At 35.4% G+C, this 23,694-nt stretch overlaps 1 protein-coding gene across 2 annotated transcripts in view; it reads right to left on the reverse strand.

The window, feature by feature from the left end:
* LOC142979119 (uncharacterized) overlaps window positions 1-23,694 on the reverse strand; it is an 80,631-nt gene that overhangs the window by 19,396 nt on the left and 37,541 nt on the right. The window contains exons 11-21 of one of the 2 annotated variants that reach the window (XM_076123875.1): window positions 19,434-19,572; window positions 18,985-19,117; window positions 18,574-18,686; window positions 18,009-18,127; window positions 17,457-17,613; window positions 16,366-16,413; window positions 15,433-15,600; window positions 14,382-14,432; window positions 13,233-13,592; window positions 12,482-12,610; window positions 11,952-12,116 (exon numbers count right to left, since the gene is read on the reverse strand). In XM_076123875.1, the coding sequence (XP_075979990.1) occupies window positions 11,952-12,116; window positions 12,482-12,610; window positions 13,233-13,592; window positions 14,382-14,432; window positions 15,433-15,600; window positions 16,366-16,413; window positions 17,457-17,613; window positions 18,009-18,127; window positions 18,574-18,686; window positions 18,985-19,117; window positions 19,434-19,572 (1,582 nt within the window). The remainder of the gene's footprint in view (window positions 1-11,951; window positions 12,117-12,481; window positions 12,611-13,232; window positions 13,593-14,381; window positions 14,433-15,432; window positions 15,601-16,365; window positions 16,414-17,456; window positions 17,614-18,008; window positions 18,128-18,573; window positions 18,687-18,984; window positions 19,118-19,433; window positions 19,573-23,694) is intronic. The other variant, XM_076123876.1, reaches the window with a different exon arrangement.

Genomic DNA, 23,694 nt, shown 5'->3' on the forward strand with positions numbered 1-23,694 from the left:
GTGTCTTAGAAAAAGGCTAGGGGTTTGAAGCTCGAAATCATCACAGTCGTTCAATACTCGAAACACCTAATAATATGTTTTATCGAAAGAATCGCCGTTAGATACTATGGTACTATGGTATTGAAGATGAATCTATTTTCGCATAGTTTATGAACATTTTCGATTATAGCTTACTTTCCCTAGCACATATTTGAAGAAAAATGCAATGACGTAATTTATCAGCTGGTTTTATTAAAAATAAAAAAATGACTCAAATATTGCCTTTGGAATGACATGTAATAGAAACATTCAAAGGCGATTAATGCGTATTGAAATCTCTACCTAACAAATCTACCCTTTGCATGACGTCATCAAAAGTTCAGCATCGCTATTAGTCACCGGTACATCTCGGCTGACACGGTTAAATTTCAAGAGGCCTGCAAAGATCATTGGGTCGAGTGTAGTCAATGACTGACCTACATAACTCTTAATAGTTTAATGTTAATTGATAGATAATTCGATTTGGACACTTGGACAAATAAAATAGGTGACATATCTCTTGGTATAGGCCACAGGGCGTTAGTTCCTGGTCGCTTTAGTGTTTATGTCACCAAATTGTTTTTGTTAATAATAGAAAAACGCATAAACAGTATATAAGATATCTATCTATCTATCTATTCGGCTCATTTCTACCTACTGTTGAGTATATGCCTGCCCCTCAATACGCTATTTTGATATAAAACACTTTGTGGCCTGTAGATCAGTTATAACGATTTTGTTGAAGAGCTCATTGATAATGCATGTTGTATCAAGGGATATAATATTAATAATTCACGTCAAATTATTGGAAACACGTGGCAACCGACCCATTTGATATAAACGTAGCTCTAAAACCAATGGTCAACAAATTCACCGCGCTCGGAATCGCGTGACCAACTTTACTTCTGTAAACAAAATTACGACCACTCCCGATGTTTAGTGATAATATTGTTGAAATGTTGTGTTATTACTGTTACGCCTATAGTTTAAATAGATCGCTGTATCAGGTGTCGCGTTGCTCTATAAATTTAATATATTCATAGGATAGTATCTAAACTGCTCCCAGTTAGAAAACCAATAGTATTAAAAAAAAAGTTATATTAAGAAAACCTGCTTATCTAGTACTTATTTATTAATAACATATTTCGCGAAGAAAATTATGGTTGATTTTTACGTGATTTGTTCCTCTTTTTATATGTTTCTCCAAGATACATTCTCAATTTTACATGAGGTATACGTTTCATAAACCTTGCAATTGAAATCTCAGTACACTCATAAAATTTTATAAACACAATGAATCAATCGGTGCAACAATCTCGGCAATACCCAGAGATTGCTATCGAGCTGTGATTCGCGAAGCAATAACAATCATGCGCCAATGTCAATTGAAGCAATAAATCTGATCAGATGAGATGGCGCGATGTATTGAACTATTTGTGATGCTGATTGATACCATTAAGGTGTATGATACAAACAAGTCTGTTACAGAAGTTCTGAAGTTATTTCTTGATATTGTTGCGATGTAAGAATTACAGACAATGGAATTATTTGAAGGTTCGTAGAGACATTATAACTTTATTTGAGACTAGCTGACCCGCGCAACTTCGCTTGCGTCACATTAGTGAATGGGCAAATTTTTCCCCGCTTTAGTAACAATTTTTAGTGGTAGTGCTCCTATTGGTCGTAGCGTGATGATATATAGCCTATAGCCTTCCTCTATAAATGGGCTGTCTAACAGTGAAAGAATTTTTCAAATCGAACCAGTAGTTCCTGAGATTAGCGCGTTCAAACAAACAAACAAACAAACTCTTCAGCTTTATAATATTAGTATAGATTAGTATAGATGTGTAAGCTAATATAAGTAGTCGTATTAGAGGTAGTTTGGAATTGACAACACTGCACATTGTATTCTGCAACATTCAAAAAATAGCGTTAAAAGATAATAATTATATATTTTTTCTTTGTTCTTCTTTTTGTTCATTTCGAGCGTTACCTAGCAAATATAGGGTTTATCATTCCTCTCTCTAAATTGGTAAATTGTCATACATACATAATCACTACTTCCAACAAGGGTACTGGGTAGGCAGAGACCAGATCCTGTAACCTACATTCACAACTATATCTTCAGCTATAATTCAATAAAACCGCATGTATAAACTACTATCACAATTAGGCTAGGTCAGTTCTATGCAACGCGTTAGAAACATAAACAGTCGGACAAGACGCAGATGCGATGTCTACACAATGTGCGAGCTGCCAAACCGTCACGCTAAATTAACGGACACGACGTACTCGTGTGTTTGGCGCATATACAAACATATACATACTTATAATACATCTATAGTTAGTTTATTTAACCTTTGGAACTGCCAAACGAATTCGAAATATATTTTTAACGAGCAAATTGCATAATTACAAGGGAAAATTACTAGCAATACCAGTTACAGCAAAGAATAGAATAAGACGATAATAGCCATTTATACGAACACTATAGGTAATCTAATATGACGTTACGATCTACGGGAAAAGAGGAATCACCTCACTAATCAACGCGAGAGAGGGCAATGTTAGTGCATACAAACGACTTATGTATGTATGGGAAATAATGGGAATGTATGGCGTTCATACGCATTTAAATATTATGTTAAGCTTGTGTTGACGTATTTACGATAAGAGGAAAGTGTAAATAAAATCTTTTTTGGGGTTTTATACGACGTGCTGTTTAAATATTTTAAAATGTGCAGTCAAAACAAAAAAGTTTTAGCCTGAGAAAATAAACTGGTCTTGATCATATAAGTATGTGAAAATAAACTGCTCCTGATCATATAAGTAGGAAAATTGGAAATATTGAAAACTATTATGTATAATTATATTAATTACTGCACAGAACCTTCTTATTGTCTAGCATATCTGTTTTTAACTTTCTTGTATTATTTGGTTCTATGTATTTCAAAAGAAAATACAGGTTGAGATTGAAGAACATCTAGCTAAAAATAAATTCTAAAAGTTGTATCACTTGCATTCACTCTAACTATACGTAAAATTAGACCACTCCCATTCCACAATGAAATTACAGAATTCCCCCATGGCCCCTGAGCCATTAGTAAGATTATATCTAACACGTGAGGGGTTCCCTGCGGTATTAATGATAATAGCAATCGTCGCATCGCAATCATTACATCATGGGGATCGGCGAGGACGAACACTTATGTGTAGTTCCTGGATTTAGTTTACAATTCTATTAATATTTATCATTATGGTAGTTAAACCAGTGTTAAAGTTGTTTAAGCACATTGAAGGTCTCTGACGTGCCTTCCTTCGGTTGCACGAATTGACAACAACCACTGTTCAGTGTCGACTTTGAACGTGTACTTTGTTAAATAATATACGTGTAGTATACGATAAATATCTACTATAAATATATACGATAATATATGCGTGTAAATATCTTATCTTGGACTAAACTACCACTACTAAACGGCCACCCATCTATGGAATATCTTCGCTAAAAGTTGTTATCTCACTGATCGTTCACGGAGTGGGTAACACAGGGCCTCATATAATTACATTGAAAACTATATTATTCCAGTCATCTATTAACACGACGAACAGTTCTCAATCTTTCGTTTCTTCACAGTGCATAATGATTTATATCAAAAGAGGTGTTACTGAAAGTCCGTCGTCGGTTCTTTGTAGCAAAAAGGAACTAGCAATACTAACAGCTGAGTTTTCATGTATACTGTAAAATGTTATTAACAGATGCCTTTATAGAGAACAAGAATTTAATCAACACGGAACATTGGTTTATGTGAAGGCGTACCTACTTTTGCCGCTTTCCGTCCAGAACATATTTTTTCTTTTCCGATTTTTAAGCACTCACTCTTTTGAGATAAAATACAAAGACTTTCTTGAGTTGCAGCTGTTTTGCACATTTATGAAAAAAAGTCGCTTTTCGTCTCTCAAAGATCTTCAATAACACTACGACGCTCTGTCAATCCTGATGACCTCAAAAGCTGGCAGCCCCGTGTTCTACCCTAATTTCAAACTTTAACTAGTAAGTTTCCACTAGCACCAATAGTAGAATATAGGAGAGAGGTATATACCTCACGAATCAGTTTGTAATTACTGCTAATGATATTTTAATGTTCTAGCTACTCGGTTCAAATGAAAACAACACGGGTGTTCTCGGAAAACTTGCATGTAGTTTATATGCAAGAATATAACGTGTGCAAACAAATATGAGTCTGCATGCTTAATACAACTTTATGGCCACAACTTTTAAATTAAAAGTAATTTAGTTCTATTGCGTTAGTTTGTTTTTGATTTATATGAATATAATACCTTTTGAGTTACCTTTAATAAAGTATGATTAGATGTATGAATGTGAATGAGGCGAGGCAAGTTTATAAGGGTCGTACTATGAGACGTTCTTTGCTTTCTGCCTACGCTTATATGAAAAAGGCGTAATTTTATGTGTCTAGGTATGTCTGAATAAATAAATTAGGCTTATTATTAACTCAGACACGCTATCCAATAATATTTATTCTAACAAGCAACTTTTTGATCAAAATAAAGTTAGAGTGTTACAAAGAACTAGATCACGATAATATTTTGTAAACCATTTTCACAAAAGTTCTATATCCAAACGACAAAATGAAATCAAGAACTTGAGTTGAAAACTGTAGAAAGCGGAGGGGTATAAAATATTGATAGATGGCAACCCTGACAAAATTTGGTAGCCTTCCGCGAACATTTCGTACGTGAAGATTCACTCTCATATATTTTGACTGGCCGTCTGTAAACTTCAGGGGTCACCAACCTATACTTTCAAAAGTATAACCCAAAATCGTACTTTACGCGTATTCTCACAGCAATGTCATCTTAAATTCGCACGGTATAAATAAAAACGTGTCGGATGCGCAGTTGGCAACGTCTGACGCACAACATTAAACAATGATATTTATTTACGTGATATTACGCTTTCCTTTGTTTTGTTTATCACGTCTAAACAAAAGGGTTATTTATTGGGTTCAGTGTGGACGTAGCTTTGGAAACTGTTCGATAATCATTGACTTGACCTAACGTTAATGATAACAACAGCATTTTTTTCTTTCAGTGACATTATTTATTTATTTATTTACTTGGGACATAAAACAGTTACAAGTTCAAACTTAACACTATAAGCAATGAAGCGTGTAGCTGAACCTTTTGAGTGTAACTAAGGATTTTCTTTCCTTTCTTAATGATTTCTACACTACATAGTTTAAGTAAAGTCGCTTCCCGTGTCTGTCGGGACGTCTGTATCTTTATATGACTAAATCTTTAAACGCAACGGATTTAGATACGGTTTTTTAAAATAAGGAATAAGGTGATTCATGGGGAACGTTTATGTGTACAAATTGATAACAGGTTTTTTGTTAAATACCTATTTAAACTGGACGAAGCCGGGACGGGCCGCTAGTTAGGAATAAGGTGTGTCGATAAACAATGATATGCTACCAATTGGTACTCAATTTCCAATAAGCCGTAGCCGCAAATATTTTTCTCATTTAAGCGTATTGCCGAGCTTAAGGAAGAATCTGAGGTATAAAGAGAGAAATATGCTTCGCTGTTTCTAAACCTTTCTTGTAAAATATGCGATCGCCACTTCAGTGTTTTACAAACTGTAGACAGTTTCGAACTTTCGAAGCAGTATATCATAAACATTGATGAAAAACAACGAAAATAAACGCGTCGCTTATGCGAAACTTACGTCGTAATGGACAGGAAGAAAACTGTTGTATATTTGCGTATATTAAAGATTCAGAAGCAGTCTTACGCCTTAGGAATAAGTATTGCTTAACATGATAGATCGACTATCGAATTTCCTCCTGATACACTAACCGAAACATATAAAGACATGATTAAAACAGGACTTATTGGTTTGATAAATCGTTAACCGGTAAATAAACATTTCAAACTGATTTAAAATATCATTAAGCCATTAATTGGCACGATTTATAGAATAACATACGTAATATACAATTATTTCCGTACCTATAACATTGAATATAATTTACCTGCTACATTCTTAGATAAGATTTTCCTTCTACACATAAATTAAATAGAGCTTAGAAACAGCTCGTGTAGCAAAAAATATTCTGAATCTTGTTGAGCAAAAATAAAAAAATCGGCTCTTGCAGCAAAAACGGCACATTCCTAATTATTTAGAAAATATACGTGCTTCGAAATCAATTTCTTAGCAACGAGTCGTAGATTTAAGATATTCGGAAACCTCTATCAACAGTATCTCACTTCACAATTTGTTTTACATACACTTACTATAAATTTTCTCCATAAAAATACCACTCACCGTGAGATCCGGCAACCCCATACCAACGTACTTTTTCACGTAACTCCACACAAACATCACACATTGATCACGACACTAAACATGTATCACTTATACATTGCTGGTTTAGTACGTATGGTACGTATTACATGTTGATGGGAGGATGGCAATGGATGAGTAACGATCGTATTGATAGAGACCTTACGGCAGCAGAACACGCTCTGAAGCATCGGGAGAGACTGAAGGCGAACCCGCGCGGGTGAAGCGAGACGCCGATGTGTTATGTTTGTGTATTGTGTGGATGTGATATTATGCATTGTCTAATCTTTTTTATTTCGAAAAAACTTACGATAAAATATTAAGATGTTTTAAATTCACGAGTTCCATCTATAGCTGCAAATTATTAAAAATTAAATGAAATATTTGCACAAAAACGGGATTTGAAAACGATTCTATTTAAGCGAGACCAATTTATAATGATAATATGGGTAGTGGGTCCTCAAAAACAGCTTCAACTGAAGTTCAGCTAGCCATTTAGTTCATAAATTTTAGCTCAGTAAAAATCTAGTTTCAAAATAAATCTTAAGCAAGTCCTTCTACTAAACTGTGCACATATACCACATCCATTCAATTCCCAACTCTACAACTCTCGTCTATATTTAACTCACACAAACACACGTGTATGTGTGCATCTCGCGACACGTAGGGCTGTCTATTTCTGTTCTGTTTATCTTCCTGCTTGTGTAACACAGGGTTAATTGACTACTAAATGGGTTACTGGGGACTTTTGTTGTACAACACTAGTGGTAAACGACCTTTGTGATCTAAGCACTGCTTATTCAGAAGTCCCAGGTTCTATTACCGGGTCGCGCAAAGTGCAATTGCCCTGTTCTATTTTATATTTGATTCAACTCAACAGTAGCCTGGAGTACACTTACTTCCCCGGTATATTATTGTATTACCATACTCCTTTGCCAGTACATTTGGGTATGAATTAATTAAAAACTTAGTATAGAGGTACAGGTATACAACAATACTGTAAAACAATGATAAATAAAAAACACATAACCCTCCTTTGCATTGCGCAGTCGGGTAAAGAACTAACTAACGGTGAAAGGTGGTGATGTGTGGTTTGAGTTTCAGTCGATGCAACGTTATTTTGAGTTGAAAAGTGCAGTATTGAGTTACTGTGTTTAGACGTGTGACGTTGCGTGTCGACGACTTGTGAAAACAGATGTTCAAATTCTCACTCTGGTTTCCCTTTTCAGATATTATTCTCACACGAAGCTTACCACGCCTTGAATCGTCAATAATTCGTCAAATGAACGTAATAATCAATTTCACAATAGTGTCGTCAGCTTCATATCTATTGGATAACTATACCTTCAGAGACGGAAGGTCTAAACGACAGATAAGTACCTAACAGAAAATACCGTTTAGCCCGGCCCAGGGTTCGAACCCGAGACCTCTGCGCGGCAGTCCCATATCTATGCTACCGAATACGCCACAGAGGCAGTCAAACTGAATGAAAATGAAACGGCAAAGTGCAAAGAACGAGAGATGCAATCTTCTATTATAAAAGTCACATGAAAAACAAAACATAAAGTCATTCCATTCAAGGGTATCACAATTTTATAACTACGTTCACAGCAAAATCTAACAGCGTACTTACAAGTTTGTAAAACCAGAATGAAAACCTAATTCACGTACAATATTAACCGTTTCCGTGCGGATGATGCCGCACAGGCACCATGTAAATCTATTGCGTATGGCGTATGGTGCCCGAGAGGATACAAAACTAAAATATAAAAAACTCGGCTAAAACGACATTTGTCAAAAGAGTCCCGTAAATAAAAGTGTCTTTATTTGTCACCAATATCATGCCTACAGTGTTCGTTTCAAGTAGACCTCCGCACGGAATCGGTTAATCCCTACAAAAGGTCGTATAACTGCCAGCCCTGTGCATCTAGTCAATAAAAGCTCATAACACAAATTGAGTGAACGGAGAGAGTTCATCTCGCGTATTAGGGTCGTGGACTCAGCCAGCCAGTGATATTGTGGCAAATTACTGCGAATGACGCGACATTGTACTAGTGTAGGTAGATGTGACTCATGCTCGGGGAAATGGGATGCCTGTGGCTTTAGGGAAATTTATTTGAATCCCACGCTTGATAATTGGTTGATTGGGTTTATTAGAGAAAACTTGCCAAAAGAAAATCTTCTATATATCCGAATGGTATACTAAAGACTGCAGACTGGCAGGCGGCATTTGACTCTCCGCGTTACAACAACTTAATAACCTGTTGCAGTCGCTGACAGCTCAATAGGGAAGATCATCATTTTCAGTTTGACTAACTGATAGTTTTATATACCTATTAAATATTTAGAAAAGTCATAAGAACACAGTTTACGTACGAGGTTTAAGAAGAAGAAAGAGCAAGTCAGACCGTCTTTATGTGGTACAGGAAAAGTCTAGTCAACCAACATTGATTATTCAATCTCAGTAATTGTATAATGTAGATTTGAGTACCTAATTCAAGTGGACAAAGGCACGTAGAAATGACATAACGACTATTCACGTATTCTACGGGAAGTCGTATACTAGTTTATTTGATCTATTATAGTCTAGGATCCACAGTTCAACGACCTCAAAGAACTACACAAAGCTCCACATCAAATATTTCACTAAAACCGTAGAGAATATTTCGTAGTAATCCATTAAGCGTTGCAAAACTATCGGGGAATTAGGACGATCGCGGTTTGCCGCCGCCGCGTTTGAAACTAATGTGATGTATCGGCAATAAGCTGTGGAATGGAAACGATCGGCGCCGGAACGTAAACATAGACGTAGTTAAATCAAGCGATTAATTTGTTTGAATGCGTGGTATTCTAAGTGTTTCTAAGTATAAGGATATAATACTAAAGGAGTTATTTATTTAGTTTAATAGTTAAGTAATAACTGGAATATTGTAGTGAGCTTTCTATGATGTAAGAACACGATCTTTAAATAAATATTACAAGAGGTACATCGAACCGAATCGAAGAACTATACGAATTAAGATCGTAGAGTAAGTACAAAATATCTACCTAACAAATATTTTCAGATTACCTTTAGGTTCCATTGTTTCTGTTTTCTACATAACTCTCGGACAGCCAAACTCGTAACTACACGCACTTATCAGTCGTATACTCTCCTGTAATACGGTGTTTCGTTTATCCGAAGTTATACCTATGTCAAAATCGATTCTCAATTTCGTATTTTCGCAAACTATAGTAGGTTTTGAAGATTCAAACGAAGATTAATTACATCATGTTAAGAATCAACTGAAATTTTCTCAGAAGTTTCAGTTTCGTTGAATTATAATAGGCGGCAGCATGTATAATACGGAAGAAGCAATAAATCAATACAAAAATAACACACGTTCACCTTTCAGGTGTACACTCGCATTGAACTTGAACGTAAGCCGTACCCCATCATTCACGTATCTACTAATATCTGAGTTATTCGTGTCCGTACGAGCGAGCACAGAAATAGTGATAGCCGATAGTGCATTATAACTAGTGATCTCATTATATAAACGTGCTCCGAACATTTTGTTTTATTTAGATTATTATGTTCTGGCAAGTCTTGAAAGTATTGAGACTTTGAATTTCAGACAGCAATGACAAAGAAAATAGATTATTGGAATAATTTCGAATTGGTTGTGTAACTATGCGACGCTCATTGCAATTCAATAAACGCTTGCACCTACATCACCGTCTAGTTTCAATATATATTCAGCAGAATACTAAAATGTATCCTTCTTTCCCATAAAAAATATTAATTCATCAACTTGTACCTGAAAATGATAGAATCAGTATCTAAACGATTTTATCGATCGAAGAGCGTAGTAATTTTATATTTCTCAACCTATAAAAGCTCTCTTAAACAATAACGTCTTTTAGACATTATTCGCTTATCGGGCACCACACACGAACAAAAATGTAAAAAGTAAGTTCTATTAATCCATTTTCCTTTACTTGCACAACGCATTAACAAAAACATACATACATCCCCAACACGGTTCAAAATGTGACAAAACATCGAAATAAGCACCACAATTCATAGAAGAACGTAGACCGAGAGCGACTTTTGCACCGGCTGACATTTCGCTTCAGTACCATTGTGAAAGAGTCTGCTAAATAAATCTGCTGGGCGCATGCCAACTATCAATGAAGCTCTCAAGGTCTTGAGGAAATATTGCGTTTTCTTCACTCCACGACCTTTGTGCGATTAGATAATTTGTTATATTCTGTGTGGTCTTTGTGTAATGTTGATTAAGATATTCTAGTTATTTTTCTTTAGAACTATATTATTATCTTCTTCGAGCTTTTTAAATTTATAACTGATTTGTAAACTTTTGATAACCGTGATAAAAATTTTGTAAGACGCTTTTGGTGCTAAGGTATAAATAAAATGTGTTGTCACCCAGAGCTCAAAATTCCCTAATGTTCTACCAAAGACTAAACTTATAGGCACTTGTCCAATGTCATAATACTTTTCATTTCTAACACAGTAACCTTGCTTTTATTTCAAGGGAAGGACATTTTGTATGCAGTGGAACAAACAAACAATAAACATAGTTGCCTAGTGAACATCCAAATTTACTCTCATACGCACAGATCTATTCCGGATATTTGGGAAAGCTAGACTCTTACTCATAAAAATATATGAAGATATGAAAGGCTTATAAAGAGTTTGTTTCTTTATAGTGTGGTTATGAATAAGAGGGTTAGCTTACCAATCCAATAGTTTTATTATAAACGAAAGAAGCCGCGAAATAAACTAGTAGAAATAAAAATTTGAAACCGAATATGAAAGTGATTATTTTTAAATAGTTAATGTCACTACATCCCACGGTCAGTGGCACATGTAATCGTTTACTAGGAACCGCCCACGCGTACATTTTTATATAATAAACAAGATTCATCATACAAGCAAATGTATTCCATACCTAACTGTCGAGACGTCTAATGGATGGGGAAGGAAATTGGATATGAGATTGAGATCTATTTTATCGTTCTAACCAAGACACGTGTAGAATTTAAGGACTACCAAAGAATATTAGAATTACTTTTATAGCGCAAAGACATGTAGCTACAGCAAAATATTGTTTTAGCATGGCTTGAATTCGAAACCGGTTTCAAATTAAGTAAAAGTTTGTCTTTGTTCGTAGCGGACCAACGTAACTTTTGCGGCCGTATGTTATTCATTTCGAAGCTAAACGTACACGTGCATACACGTATACGCCATTCATTAATAAGGTACTTTACTAGATGCAATCATTTAAGTTCCAAAGAAACGCTTGATTTATAAATTGCCTAAGGGAGTTTTAGACACAGCGAACATTATAACATTAACCCCCGGTTTCTGAGCACATTTAGCGGTAGTTTATCTATTCAATAGCGTTTTTTATATGAATATAAACGCTATTGAATAGATAAACTAGCGTTAAATGTACCTCAGAAACCGGGGGTAAATGGTTTACACTTATTGCTCACGTAAAATGTATGTAAGTTAAATATTGTCACAATTCTTAATGAAACATATCAAATCACTAACCTGAGCGATATCTTTAAGCTGCGCCCTCTGCATCTCCAGGTCGGCGACTCTCTTGAGCGCGGCGTCCTCGGCTCGCGCGTGTGTCTGCAGACACTCCCACACGCCCGACAGTTCCGACAAGTGAGATGTGGTGCGCGGAGATGGGTCGGTGTCGGGGGACTTTACCTGCACAAAGATTGTTTAGTTAGTGAACTGGAATGAGACCTGGTGCAACTTATTGTTCAATAATCCAAATTGATACATCTCTCTTGATATCAGTCAAAAGCTAGTTTCGACACTGACAGCTTAATTGCTTAGCGGCGAGGCGAGTCACTTAGTTTACCTAGAAAGCAGATTTGTGAACAATATTTTGCAACTGCCGTACTCAGTTTACCGGTGACATGTAAGTCATTAAACAGAGCACCAGTGCCGCGTAATTCATGTTACTTTCGCTATATGATTTAATAGCTAATTTTTCTTCTACCACACAACATATTCAGAAAGAGTAATAGAAACTTTTTAAGTAAAATTATATAAGTTCATATTATTACCTCCAAATGTCTATGTTGATCTCTAAGCGAGACATCTTCACTGGGCTCGCTGCAGCTGGTGGAGCACACTTCGTGTATTCTCTCCAGCTTGCGCGTGCGCCGGTGAATCTGTTCCTCTATGTATCGACACTGGAACAATAAGCGTTGGTGAGAAAGTTGCACTTGTAATATATATTCTTTATATTTAAAACATTACTGTCTCACTACTAAGCTGATGTCCTGCCGTAATTAATCAAGAATGAGGAGATAGGCCTTAGCTAGCCGTATTTTGGGAACTAGGAAGCCAAATTTTGCTACAGGGTCACAAATACTAAGTTAATCCAAACATAAAGCTGGACACAAAAAAAGTCGATGTAGGTATTTACTTCCTCCAGAACAAACAATAAAATCTATACTAATATTATAAAGCGGAAGAGTTTGTTTGATTGTTTGTTTGTTTGTTTGTTTGTTTGAACGCGCTAATCTCAGGAACTACTGATCCGATTTGAAAAATTCTTTCAGTTTTAGATAGCCCATTTATCGAGGAAGGTTATAATAGGCTATATACCATCACGCTACTACCAATAGGAGCAGAGTGCCAGTAAAAAATGTTTCGAAAACGGGGAAAATTTTGACCCATTCTCTCTTATGTGACGCAAGCGAAGTTGCGCGGGTCAGCTAGTTAACTATAAGATAGATAATATAACACAGAGAAAATCTTAAAAAATCATTAGTAACAGTAGAAATCGATAGACAGTATGGTGCCACCTACCTGTTCTTTAACCCTCTCCAACAACTCAGCAGTCTTCTCCTCATCCTGGCCGCATTTGACACAAACCACATCACTCTGTTCCAATCTCTCACTCTTCATAGACTCCAGTTCCCCTAACAAGGTCCTCATTTTACCATCTCGTTCATCAATAGTCTTCTTCATTTGTTCCAACTGTTCGAGAATCTCACTCTCGTGTGCTGTCTTCTGTTCGAGTTGGCTCTCGAGATTAGCTATTATGTCTCGTAGTAGTGTTATTTTTTCTTCGGACGCTTTCAGTTCGTCGTCTGTTGAGGCTTTGCGGGTTTCGAGTTCGGCGATGATTTGGTTCATTTCGCGAGTTTGCGTTTCAAGTTGTTCCACCTATGTGAAATGAGAAGGTAAAGATTGTGTTTAGGAAATTGAAATTGTGTTGGACAGTTTGAATATAAAAGAGGGGAGGTTAACAACTAAGAGGGAGTTATCAAAATTCAATACTTAATCAATAAATTATTCAAAATCTAGTTCGTATATATTTTTTTTAAAGTGGGTCCAATTCTGCTACTAAGGCATTAGTCTAATCAATGAACCCATAGTCTAGTAATCTACAACAATAACTAATAAATAAACCAGCTGTAAATAAATAAAAACTAAGTTATGTGCTCAACATGCAGTTAATAGTGCAACCATTTAGTCCTAACGGTAATAACAAGGAATTATAGGATTAGTGTAATAAACTGTTAATGGCAGTGTTGTTTATCGATCAGTATGTACCAAAGTATGATGACTTTTTGATTGTATTATTTAGTTGCGTACAAGAATATTTATTGCAGAAGAAAACACGACAAATATTTACTTATACTTCAACTCGTATATGTATTGAAACATTGCAATTAGCAGTTTATAGTTATTTAATAGACAAATATAATTAATGATATGTCACAGTCAAATTGCAAAATGTTCGCCTTTCTATAAAGCTATCTGAAAACATTACTGTAATTTTCCTACAAATCTTATATGGACTCAAGGCCTAACCCCTCCCTCATCACGGGAGGAGACCCTTGCCCAGCAGTGGGACATTAATGGGTTAAATTTATTTATTTACTTATATGCATTGTGCAATGACACTGTGACGTTTAACAAACATACAAACAAGTGAATAGACAAACTTACGTGCTTGTCGTGCTCACGACAGTTGCAATACGAGAGACGGAGACATTGCATCTGTAGACAGACAGACACGCGTGCAAACATAGTGCGGGTTAGTGGACTGACCAATCACATATACATATTACTATTTGATATACTAGACATATTGGTAATCATATTTTTAAATAAATATGAGACCCATACACAGGAAAATATAAATTGCAATGATGTATTTATCACTTTAATATACTCATATTCCTCATACAATTTTTGTTTGGTTTCAATATTAATAAACAAAATCAAAAAGTTTGGTTAAATATTGTATTTAACGAAACACTTTTTACACTCTGATTCGTCAAAGAAGTGTATATTATTTGTTCTTGTATAACTGATGCTCTTAAATAATACGTTATGTTATTGGTCAGTCAGTAAAATTAGTACCAGTGCGGAAAAGAAAACAGAATTAGCGGTGAGTACAGTAGCAAAATATAGAACGAAAATATCCATTTACCATTAAGAGTAGCGCAAAATAACGTATCAAAATGTTAGCCTAAAACAATATTAGCAGAATTTGGCACAATAAGTGCTTAAAATGATAGCGTGACTTATACGAAACTTATTCTTTTTTATTTTCAAAAAGTCTGAGGCCACCTTTTATACAAAAACTACAATTTTTGTTAAATGAAAACCTTATTCCAAATAACTAAAACTAATTTAAAAAATATAATTGATTAGTAACCAAGAAAGATATTTATTAATTTTTTGGCTCAAGAAGTAAAGTGTAAAGTCTTGCCTCTACAAAAAATACTTTCAGGGGGCATTCACACATACAATTATTCGTCGTTGATAATGGAAACTTAACGTCTTTTAAACGACTTTCTAATCTTAGGCACACTTTAAGATAACGTATACGCATATACGTAAAACGTGCAGTATTTGAGCGTATAAAAACACCGTGTGAATACGCCCTCCAGCATTAGAATACACCTACACCTCCAACATAAGACATCACCAACATACAAAACAGAAACGTATCTAGCGTCTATACAATAAAGTCCAAATTCGTTTGGCTTACCTCATTAAGTATCCGAGCATTGTTCTGCAGTCGCGTGGACAGTCTGGCGTTTTCATCGCGGAGGTCGGCGAGCCTTCGTGCGAACTCGTCTCTCTCGGCCTCGCGCTCGCTCGCTTGTTCCTCCACGAACTGACGCGTTGAACGTAGCTGGCGGTTCGCTGCTTCTAGCTGTACATTATATTATTATTAGTTTACAGAATTGAAAGAATGTACTTAGGTGTGTTTGAGTTGTGTTTGAATGAATTACGGTCAATATTAACAACACGGTTATACTTACTGATATTGATTTCTCAAAATAGAACGAGTGCTGTACAGTTTGAGAAAGCATAAAATGACAGTCACGAGTTTATGGGATCATCTATAGTTATTTATCTTGCATGTATTAAATGTTCAACTGATTTATTATTGTATATAAAATACTATTATGATGTTGGTATTTAATTAAGCTGAATGATTCAAAACTCTTATATTATGAATAGTAAAAAAACAACAATTACAACAAAATCATGCGACCACTTTACAAAAAAACTAAGTTTGAAAGTTGTACGTAAATTATAATTTAAAATTATTAAGAAACGTAATACGGATCTCTACTAATACCTCAAACAGTCATTACAATAATAATTATGGTCTATTCGACTATTACAAATCTAATAAACCATCAAAAATATTTCAGCTCTAAACTATTGTTCAGCAGTTTCTGTAACTTCTAATAATATCATCTTACCTACAAATAATGAAGAGAGAAAGAGTTTCTATAATTGATATTTTTTAAATGTAATTGTACAATAAAAAACAATCGTCCCAAAATAATATAAATTACATTAAGTTACTATAAAATATAGATATGTACACATGACAAAAGCAAACATAATATATAAAAGTACTACACAAAATTGATATTTATTTACATACAAATACGGTGGGTTTTACCTTGTCGCAACATACGTTATGTACGGGTGAGTCTGTCATCCTTCTGACCTGCGCGTGCGTAGTGCAATAGTATATATTATTATGTTTGTAATATTATATATAGTGGTGTGTGTGCTTGTTGAGGATAATTTTGTATTTGTTTATATAGTAGATTTGTATGTATTATTTTTAAAGTGTAAAGGAAATGTTTCCTACATTATTGTTTGTTATTAAAAATAAATAAAAAACGTTGGTAAATAATATTACTTTACTAACATTTTTTATTTATGCTTAGGTCCTTCGAAAAATCTTGGGCCCCGTGCAGAGACCCGATGGGAGCTGGCGGATTCGCAAAAATGCCGAAATTGAGGAACTCGTAGCCAATCCTAACATCATTGGAGAAATAAAAGCTCACAGACTCCGTTGGCTCGGCCACGTCGAGAGAATGCGAGAAGATCGTGGGGTTAGGAGAGCGTACTTGGGTCGACCAACAGGACGCCGCCCTGTCGGGCGCCCAAGATACCGCTGGAAGGATGTAGTGGAGGCGGATCTGAGGGAGCTTCAAGCCGGTGATTGGCAAGAAGTGGCCAAAGATCGGGCAAAGTGGCGTTCTCTCGTGTCGGAGGCCAAGACACATTTTGGGTCGTTGAGCCAACGGAGTAAGTAAGTAAGTATGCTGCAAGTATTTCTGTCACCGAATATATTTATTAAGCTTTGTTTCAGATATTAAAAAACAAGTGTAGATAATATATCATAGCATGTTAAATTATAATAGCTTGCGTCTACACTTATCGGGATGAATCCTGATCATAACTTTTAAACTCTCGCGTTGCATGTTTAATGTATAATAGAATACGGGAATTAACGCGAACACGCATTTTACCTTAAAATGCCTCAAAAGGCCTGCCTTAAAAGGCATTTTAAGGTAAAATGCGTGTTCGCGTTAATTCCCGTATTCTATTATACATGAATCCTGATGATGTATAAGAGCATTGAATTTAGTTAAAACTATCACATTATCTAGTAAGTAGCCTCTAGCAATTTTGCTTGTATACGACTTTATATAGAGTTTAAAATAAATTAATAGCAATCATAATGTATGTATCACGCACCTGTTGATGCAAGTCATCTCGTTCCTTCTGCAGCGAGTCGATGTCGTGTGCCAGGCGCAGCGCGCGCGGCGAGCTGGCGCCGTCCAGCGACTGCGGGCCCGCCGGCGCCGGCCGCGCGCGGCTGCACAGGGAGCCGAGCTGAGGACCCGTGCCGTAGCTGCCACAAACCAAAGGAATTTTAGTCATTCTTATTACTATTAATATTTGCTAAACACGTTACTTACAAAACAGTTATAGCAAATACATTTTTTACTGATGTTAAAATTAATAACTTGTTAGTATTTGTCCACAAAGTATGAATAGATTTTGAAATATGTGATCGAGGCTTAAAGATTATAAATGTAACCCTCTTCACCCCCTAATATTCTAATTTGTTTCTGTAACAGGAATATTCCATACATTAAAAAAAAACAAGAACAACAACACAAATCAACATCAACTTTACACACCTGCAAATGAAATTATAAATAACTACCATATCAAGAAAATATAGCAAATATTTGTTAAACATCCTAATTACAGCATGAATTATGTCAAAAAATATACACTCACCCTTCAGCAATAACCTCCCCACTAGTCATAAGCTGAGCTATCTTAATCATGGCAGCCTCGAGGTCTGAACGTAACAAGTTCTCACGTTGTAAACACTCCGCCATCGCTTCTTCCATGTTCTGAAAGTAAGAAGACAATCGTGAGTTATAGAATGAAAAAATCGTAATTAACAGGTTTAGAAAAATATTTTCTAAACCTGTTAATTACGATTTTTTATAAAAGAAAGAAAAGTAGTGGCGTATGCTAGCCTACTCATACCTGGGATTGTTTCTTAACACTAAATTTCTATCTAAAAAAAGAATTCAAATATAAATTTTAGTCTAGATGGTGCCTCCGTGACATAACGGTTAAGGTACTCGTCACCCCACTAACTGGCTGTCAGGAGGATTGATTCTCACCCGAAATAAAAGATTTGTGAGATCTACAGATATGAGTTTTGGGTCGTGTCGTACATTTCCTCCGTCCTTTGTATGTTTGTAAAAATAACCGCGACAAAAAAGCAGTCCTTAGAGCAGGACAAGAAAATAAAGATCGAGCAATAAACTTGAGTTGTTGAGTCACGTACCTTTCTATGTAGTTCGCAGTTGTCACAGGACTTGTCCCTCTCCTCTAGGTCCTGAACGAGCTCGGTGATCTGCACCTGACTCGACTCCAACATCTTTGACTCCGACCGACCTTCTGCAACACACCATTAAAATTATTATATTTAAGCTTTAATTTGTAATCAAAATTCTGTTTCATCAAAAACGTTTAACGATTTATAAAGAATATAACGTATTGCGCTTTAAAAAAATTGGCTTGTCCAACCGCTTGCGTTCGTTTTTACCCGATTTCCCTGCCTCCAAAATCTTCCACTATATTTTTTACAAAAATAAATTTACCTAAAATCATTCTGATCTCACAAACTCTCACTATTCATTTTCTTGCTATATAGCATACAAACTATGATAAAACAATGAAGTGAGAAGGTACTGACTGTGCGCAAGTTTAGCAGAGAGGTCGAGCAGCGAGTGAGCTTCATGGCGGAGGCGACGCAGAGAATGTTCCAGCTCCTTCTTGATGTCCGCGCTTAAGTCACGCTGCTGTTGTAAGAAGTTTACTATACCCTCCTGTAAATAGATTAACATAAATAAGTGAAATGATTACAAAAATGTGTAAACTTTTCTTATGACACTGTACAAGTGTATCATAGCAAGAATTACCCTAAGGAAGGTACTTATGGGTAGATCACAGTTGATTACATTTCCTTTAAATGACAAATTATAGTTGCGAATGTGATCTAAATTAGTGACATATAATACAATGGAATCGATGGAATTTAGGTGTTATTTTATATAGCAAAAATACGATCAAAAGGTACGTTAATAAGCTTCCTATTAGTTACAATTTACATGCTCTTTCAAAGTATTTGCACTAAACTCTTACCTCGTCTAAATCCGAAAGTATAACATTGAGATCGGGCGCGAAGTGAACATGTTTGCCACTTCGTGATACTATACTGGTGTTCAGTTCTCCCGACAGGTTTGGGGTTGTGGGGCGAGAGTCATCAGCTGCTATGAATGACCTGCAATAGAGAAGAATATGTAATTAAGATTCGGACATAAATTAGTTAAAGACTGTCGATAGTGTATCCGGCTGCTGATTACGAGTTCATGCGTTCGATTGTCAGGTCGGGCAAGTATCTACTATTTGACTTTTCTTATTTATATTAGAAGATTTCTCAATAGTAGGCCGAAGTTTTGTAACGTAACTAATAAATAGCAATCGACTTGGTCCCGCTGGAACGCTTGGTAGTACATGGAAAAAAGCTTTCACAGACCAAAGTCATCACTCTTTTAAAAGTGTCGTTCACCTATCTCTCATACCAACAATACTATATACTACTTATATAATAATACACGGCGTTTGTCCAGTCACATACATCTTGGTCCCGCCCACACACGGTCGTACGTGCACGCTACATGGAAAGGGCACGGACGCTGGCCGAACGCCAATCATACAGTTTATAGATAAAAATACCTTAAAGGTCTTTGAATTATTTCTGCTATTATAAATTATGAGTTTAAGATATTCTCGGATATTATTCGCGGTAAATATTAATTTTTATATACTCTTACACTCTGTATTTTATTATTATTTTTGTAAGATCTTCTGACAAATCATTAAAAAGACTAGAGTTAATATAACTGTGTTGATAGTAATTTGTAAGTAAATCGGTTTTGTAGCCTAATTAACAACATTACCAACTTACTGCACTACTATTCTAAACTCAGATCTAAATACGGAGATCGGTGGAATTGTATAAAAGTTTTTAGTTAAAATAATGACGTCACGATTTTCACAATATATGTATTTAGGAACTATAGAAGGTGGTCTCTTGAAGGCGAAAAGAAAAGGCAACATAATAATATCAAGACCTCTGCCCTGCTTGTCACCTATAGCTACTTAATTAGACACAAAGCTTGGGTCAAAACAAGGTACAAGCAAAGGTAGCTTAGGTCAAAACAAGGTACAAGCAAAGGTAGCTTAGGTCAAAACATAAAAATACGTGGCTCCTGCATTAGTCTATGACTTCAGCTGTATAAATCTGTGCGTACCGAGACTGCATTAATTACATACAAAACAGCTGGCGTGATGCCAGTAAATATACTCGCTACATATGGATAGTTCATAGTAACAGGTGTTAGTGACAAATACTAGTTGCTTAGTGTTTCGCTATGGTAGTATTGTTGTGAGCTATTATTACCTATATATACTTATTTTTAGGGCTTTAAATGATAATTATAGAATATCTTTAAAAAAAATGCATAAAATGAGAATTAAGACAATGTTTGTATAATCATTATTTTATAAAAGCGTCAGAGTAATGACTTTACTGCTATAATAAATTACAGTCAAGATTCAGACAGATTAAGCAGTAGCAAGCGAAACAGCTAATTCACTCTGAAATAATAAAAATCATTTATTTATTTAGGTCAAATGTAGACACTTACGATTATATGACATAATAATCTAACTTTTTCATATTTTTTATCACATGTCAAATTTAATTAATTCGCGTGCCACAACGCACGTATACGTAACAATTTTAGTTTGAATCCCACCCGCGCACAAAGGATTAAAGTAAAACATCAATATTAAGGGAAATGCACATTGGCAACGCGCCAGTGTTACCTCCGGCAAGATTCAATTTGCCAGTATTATCTTAACACCTAGAGATTATAAAAACAAATATGTTTTTGGTAGAGAGCAGACAGATTCGACCTATTCTATTCTATCAATAAAAATATGACTAAGAGTAACGTGTATTACTTCTGTAGAAAATTGTTTGAGTAGATTAATGAGTCGATATTAGTTGACTGATACATGCAGTTGGTTTAAATAATAATTATTTTATTTGGTAACTCTCAACGTCATTAAGGAGTATAAACATCGCGATTTGTAAACATCCATACTAATATTATAAATGCGAAAGTAACTCTGTCTGTCTGTCTCTGTCTGTATGGTAATATATAGTAAATTTGGTATGGAGATATTTTGATACCCGAGAAAATGACGCATTTCCCGGGAAAATTCAGGTGGCGAACGAAGTCGCGAATAATCAAAATTATAATGACATTGAATTAACAAAATTCCGTTGTCATGGCAACTGTTTTAATGGCGGATATGCCTTAGCGCGACTTCGTTATATTATGAGATATAAATAATTTTGAGAATATTTTTCGTGAAAAAAAAAACATATTTTATATCATCACGCTACGACGAGAGTAACAGTAAAAAGTGTTACAAAAACGTGGAAAATTCTGACCCATTCTCTCTTATGTGACGCAAGCGAAGTTGCGCGGGTCAGCTAGTAATATTATAATGTAACGGGTCTTTAGCGCGATTGAAAGTTAAAGATTAGGATACCCGACGTTTCTATCGCATTGTATCGACGTATAAAAGTTTCCAAAGAGGGTAGACGTCCGGCAGGCGGCTGGTTGTAAGAACATCAGCCAAATCCTCTTAACAGTATGTTTTTGAGAAAAAACATGGTATACCGACTTCATGTAACGAAGGACAAGAAAAAAAAGAACTCTTAACGTCAAAACCGTTTTGTTTCTTAGATTTGAACTGCTATATAAAAAGCAGTAAAGCTTGAACTTTCTAGACCGCCCAGAAGTTTTTGAGGTGTAACAAGTTAAACGACACTTTGGTTCCGCACATTAGTATAAAGGTGGTCTAGTTTTAACGAAACTTTAAAGGCTAAGTTGTAAACGTAATAAGGTGTGAAAAGTTAAAGAATGTCGTCATATTGTCATGTTTCTGTTTCTATTCCAATAATATTCTATAGGGTGGAAGAACAATATAAGCCAATTTTCTTATTCCAGTGTAACATACATTTTCTTCAATACAAACATAAGTTCAAGCTAATTTGTTTGTTTAGCACCAATTATTCTATTTCATAAACAAATTAAAAATGGAACCCTAGAATAGTTTTACAATAAGCAGACTTTCATATTCCAGTGCAACATACATTTTCTATCCAACAAACACAAAATCAAGCCAATTTGTTTGTTTAACACCAATTGTTCTGCTTAATCCTACAACAAAGTAGAGTATTATTATTCCTGTTCTATATAAGATTGTAAACGTTCGAACAAACACAATATCACGCATGTTATGTATATAAAAACACCCGCGTTTTGAAATTAACAATGTCAGTTTAATGTAATAGATGGCGAGTCTATTGCCATATTATACCGAGCACTTGATCGAGCTCATGACTACTAAATCTAATAAGAATAATTGAATATATGTAAGTTAGAAAAATACCGATAGCATTTTGACCGACCGGGGAATCGAACCCAGGACGGACAAAATGCTCATTTCCTCTCCTCGTGGTTAGCAGTCGGATACTCTATCGACTGTGTCATTGAAGCAATATACATTTTCTTCTAAACAAATATAAAATCAATTGTTCTACTTAATCCTACAAAGTAGAGTATTATTATTCCTGTTCTATATAAGATTGTAAACGTTTGTACATATGCACTATAATTTAATAATATCGATGTGCCGATTTCGAAACGCGGAAAGCTGGTCATTACAGAGATTTACATCGCCAATGACGTAATAACTGCGGCTAAATTTGCGAACACTTGCATAAATACTAATATTATAAAGTAAACATGGCCTTATTACGGAACTAGCCCAGGTTTTGTACCAACATTACTAAGCAGAGGAAGATTTCTTAGATGAGAATACTGTAGTCTGATTTTAATAATAGCCAAAGTAAATTTACTCAAAATAATCAGGTAAGAATTATTTTTGTTTAAGAAAAAGTTTTTTTCATTCAAACACAAAATATTGGTCTATTAGTTTTATATTAAACCATTACATGGCATTATTCGCCATTTCTCTATTGTTATTGTCGGATATTACCTTTTTTATAACAACATAAAGCATAGACATTGGCATATTAACGGCATATACTAGACGGCATGCGGAAAATACTTGTAGTTTTGGCAATTCATTCACGGATTCCAACCTCGATACACACGATCTGTGTTCCGCGTATTATGCACATTGGACTAAAATCTATATACCTACTAAAAGCTTAGCTTAAAGCTTGAGGCGCCCATAGCCAGTTGTGCTCACTAGTCGGTAAACGATCTGTGGGTTAAGCACCTTGGCGCGGTCATTC

The sequence above is a fragment of the Anticarsia gemmatalis genome, chromosome 16 (assembly GCF_050436995.1).
Source record: "Anticarsia gemmatalis isolate Benzon Research Colony breed Stoneville strain chromosome 16, ilAntGemm2 primary, whole genome shotgun sequence".
Taxonomy (NCBI): domain Eukaryota; kingdom Metazoa; phylum Arthropoda; class Insecta; order Lepidoptera; family Erebidae; genus Anticarsia; species Anticarsia gemmatalis.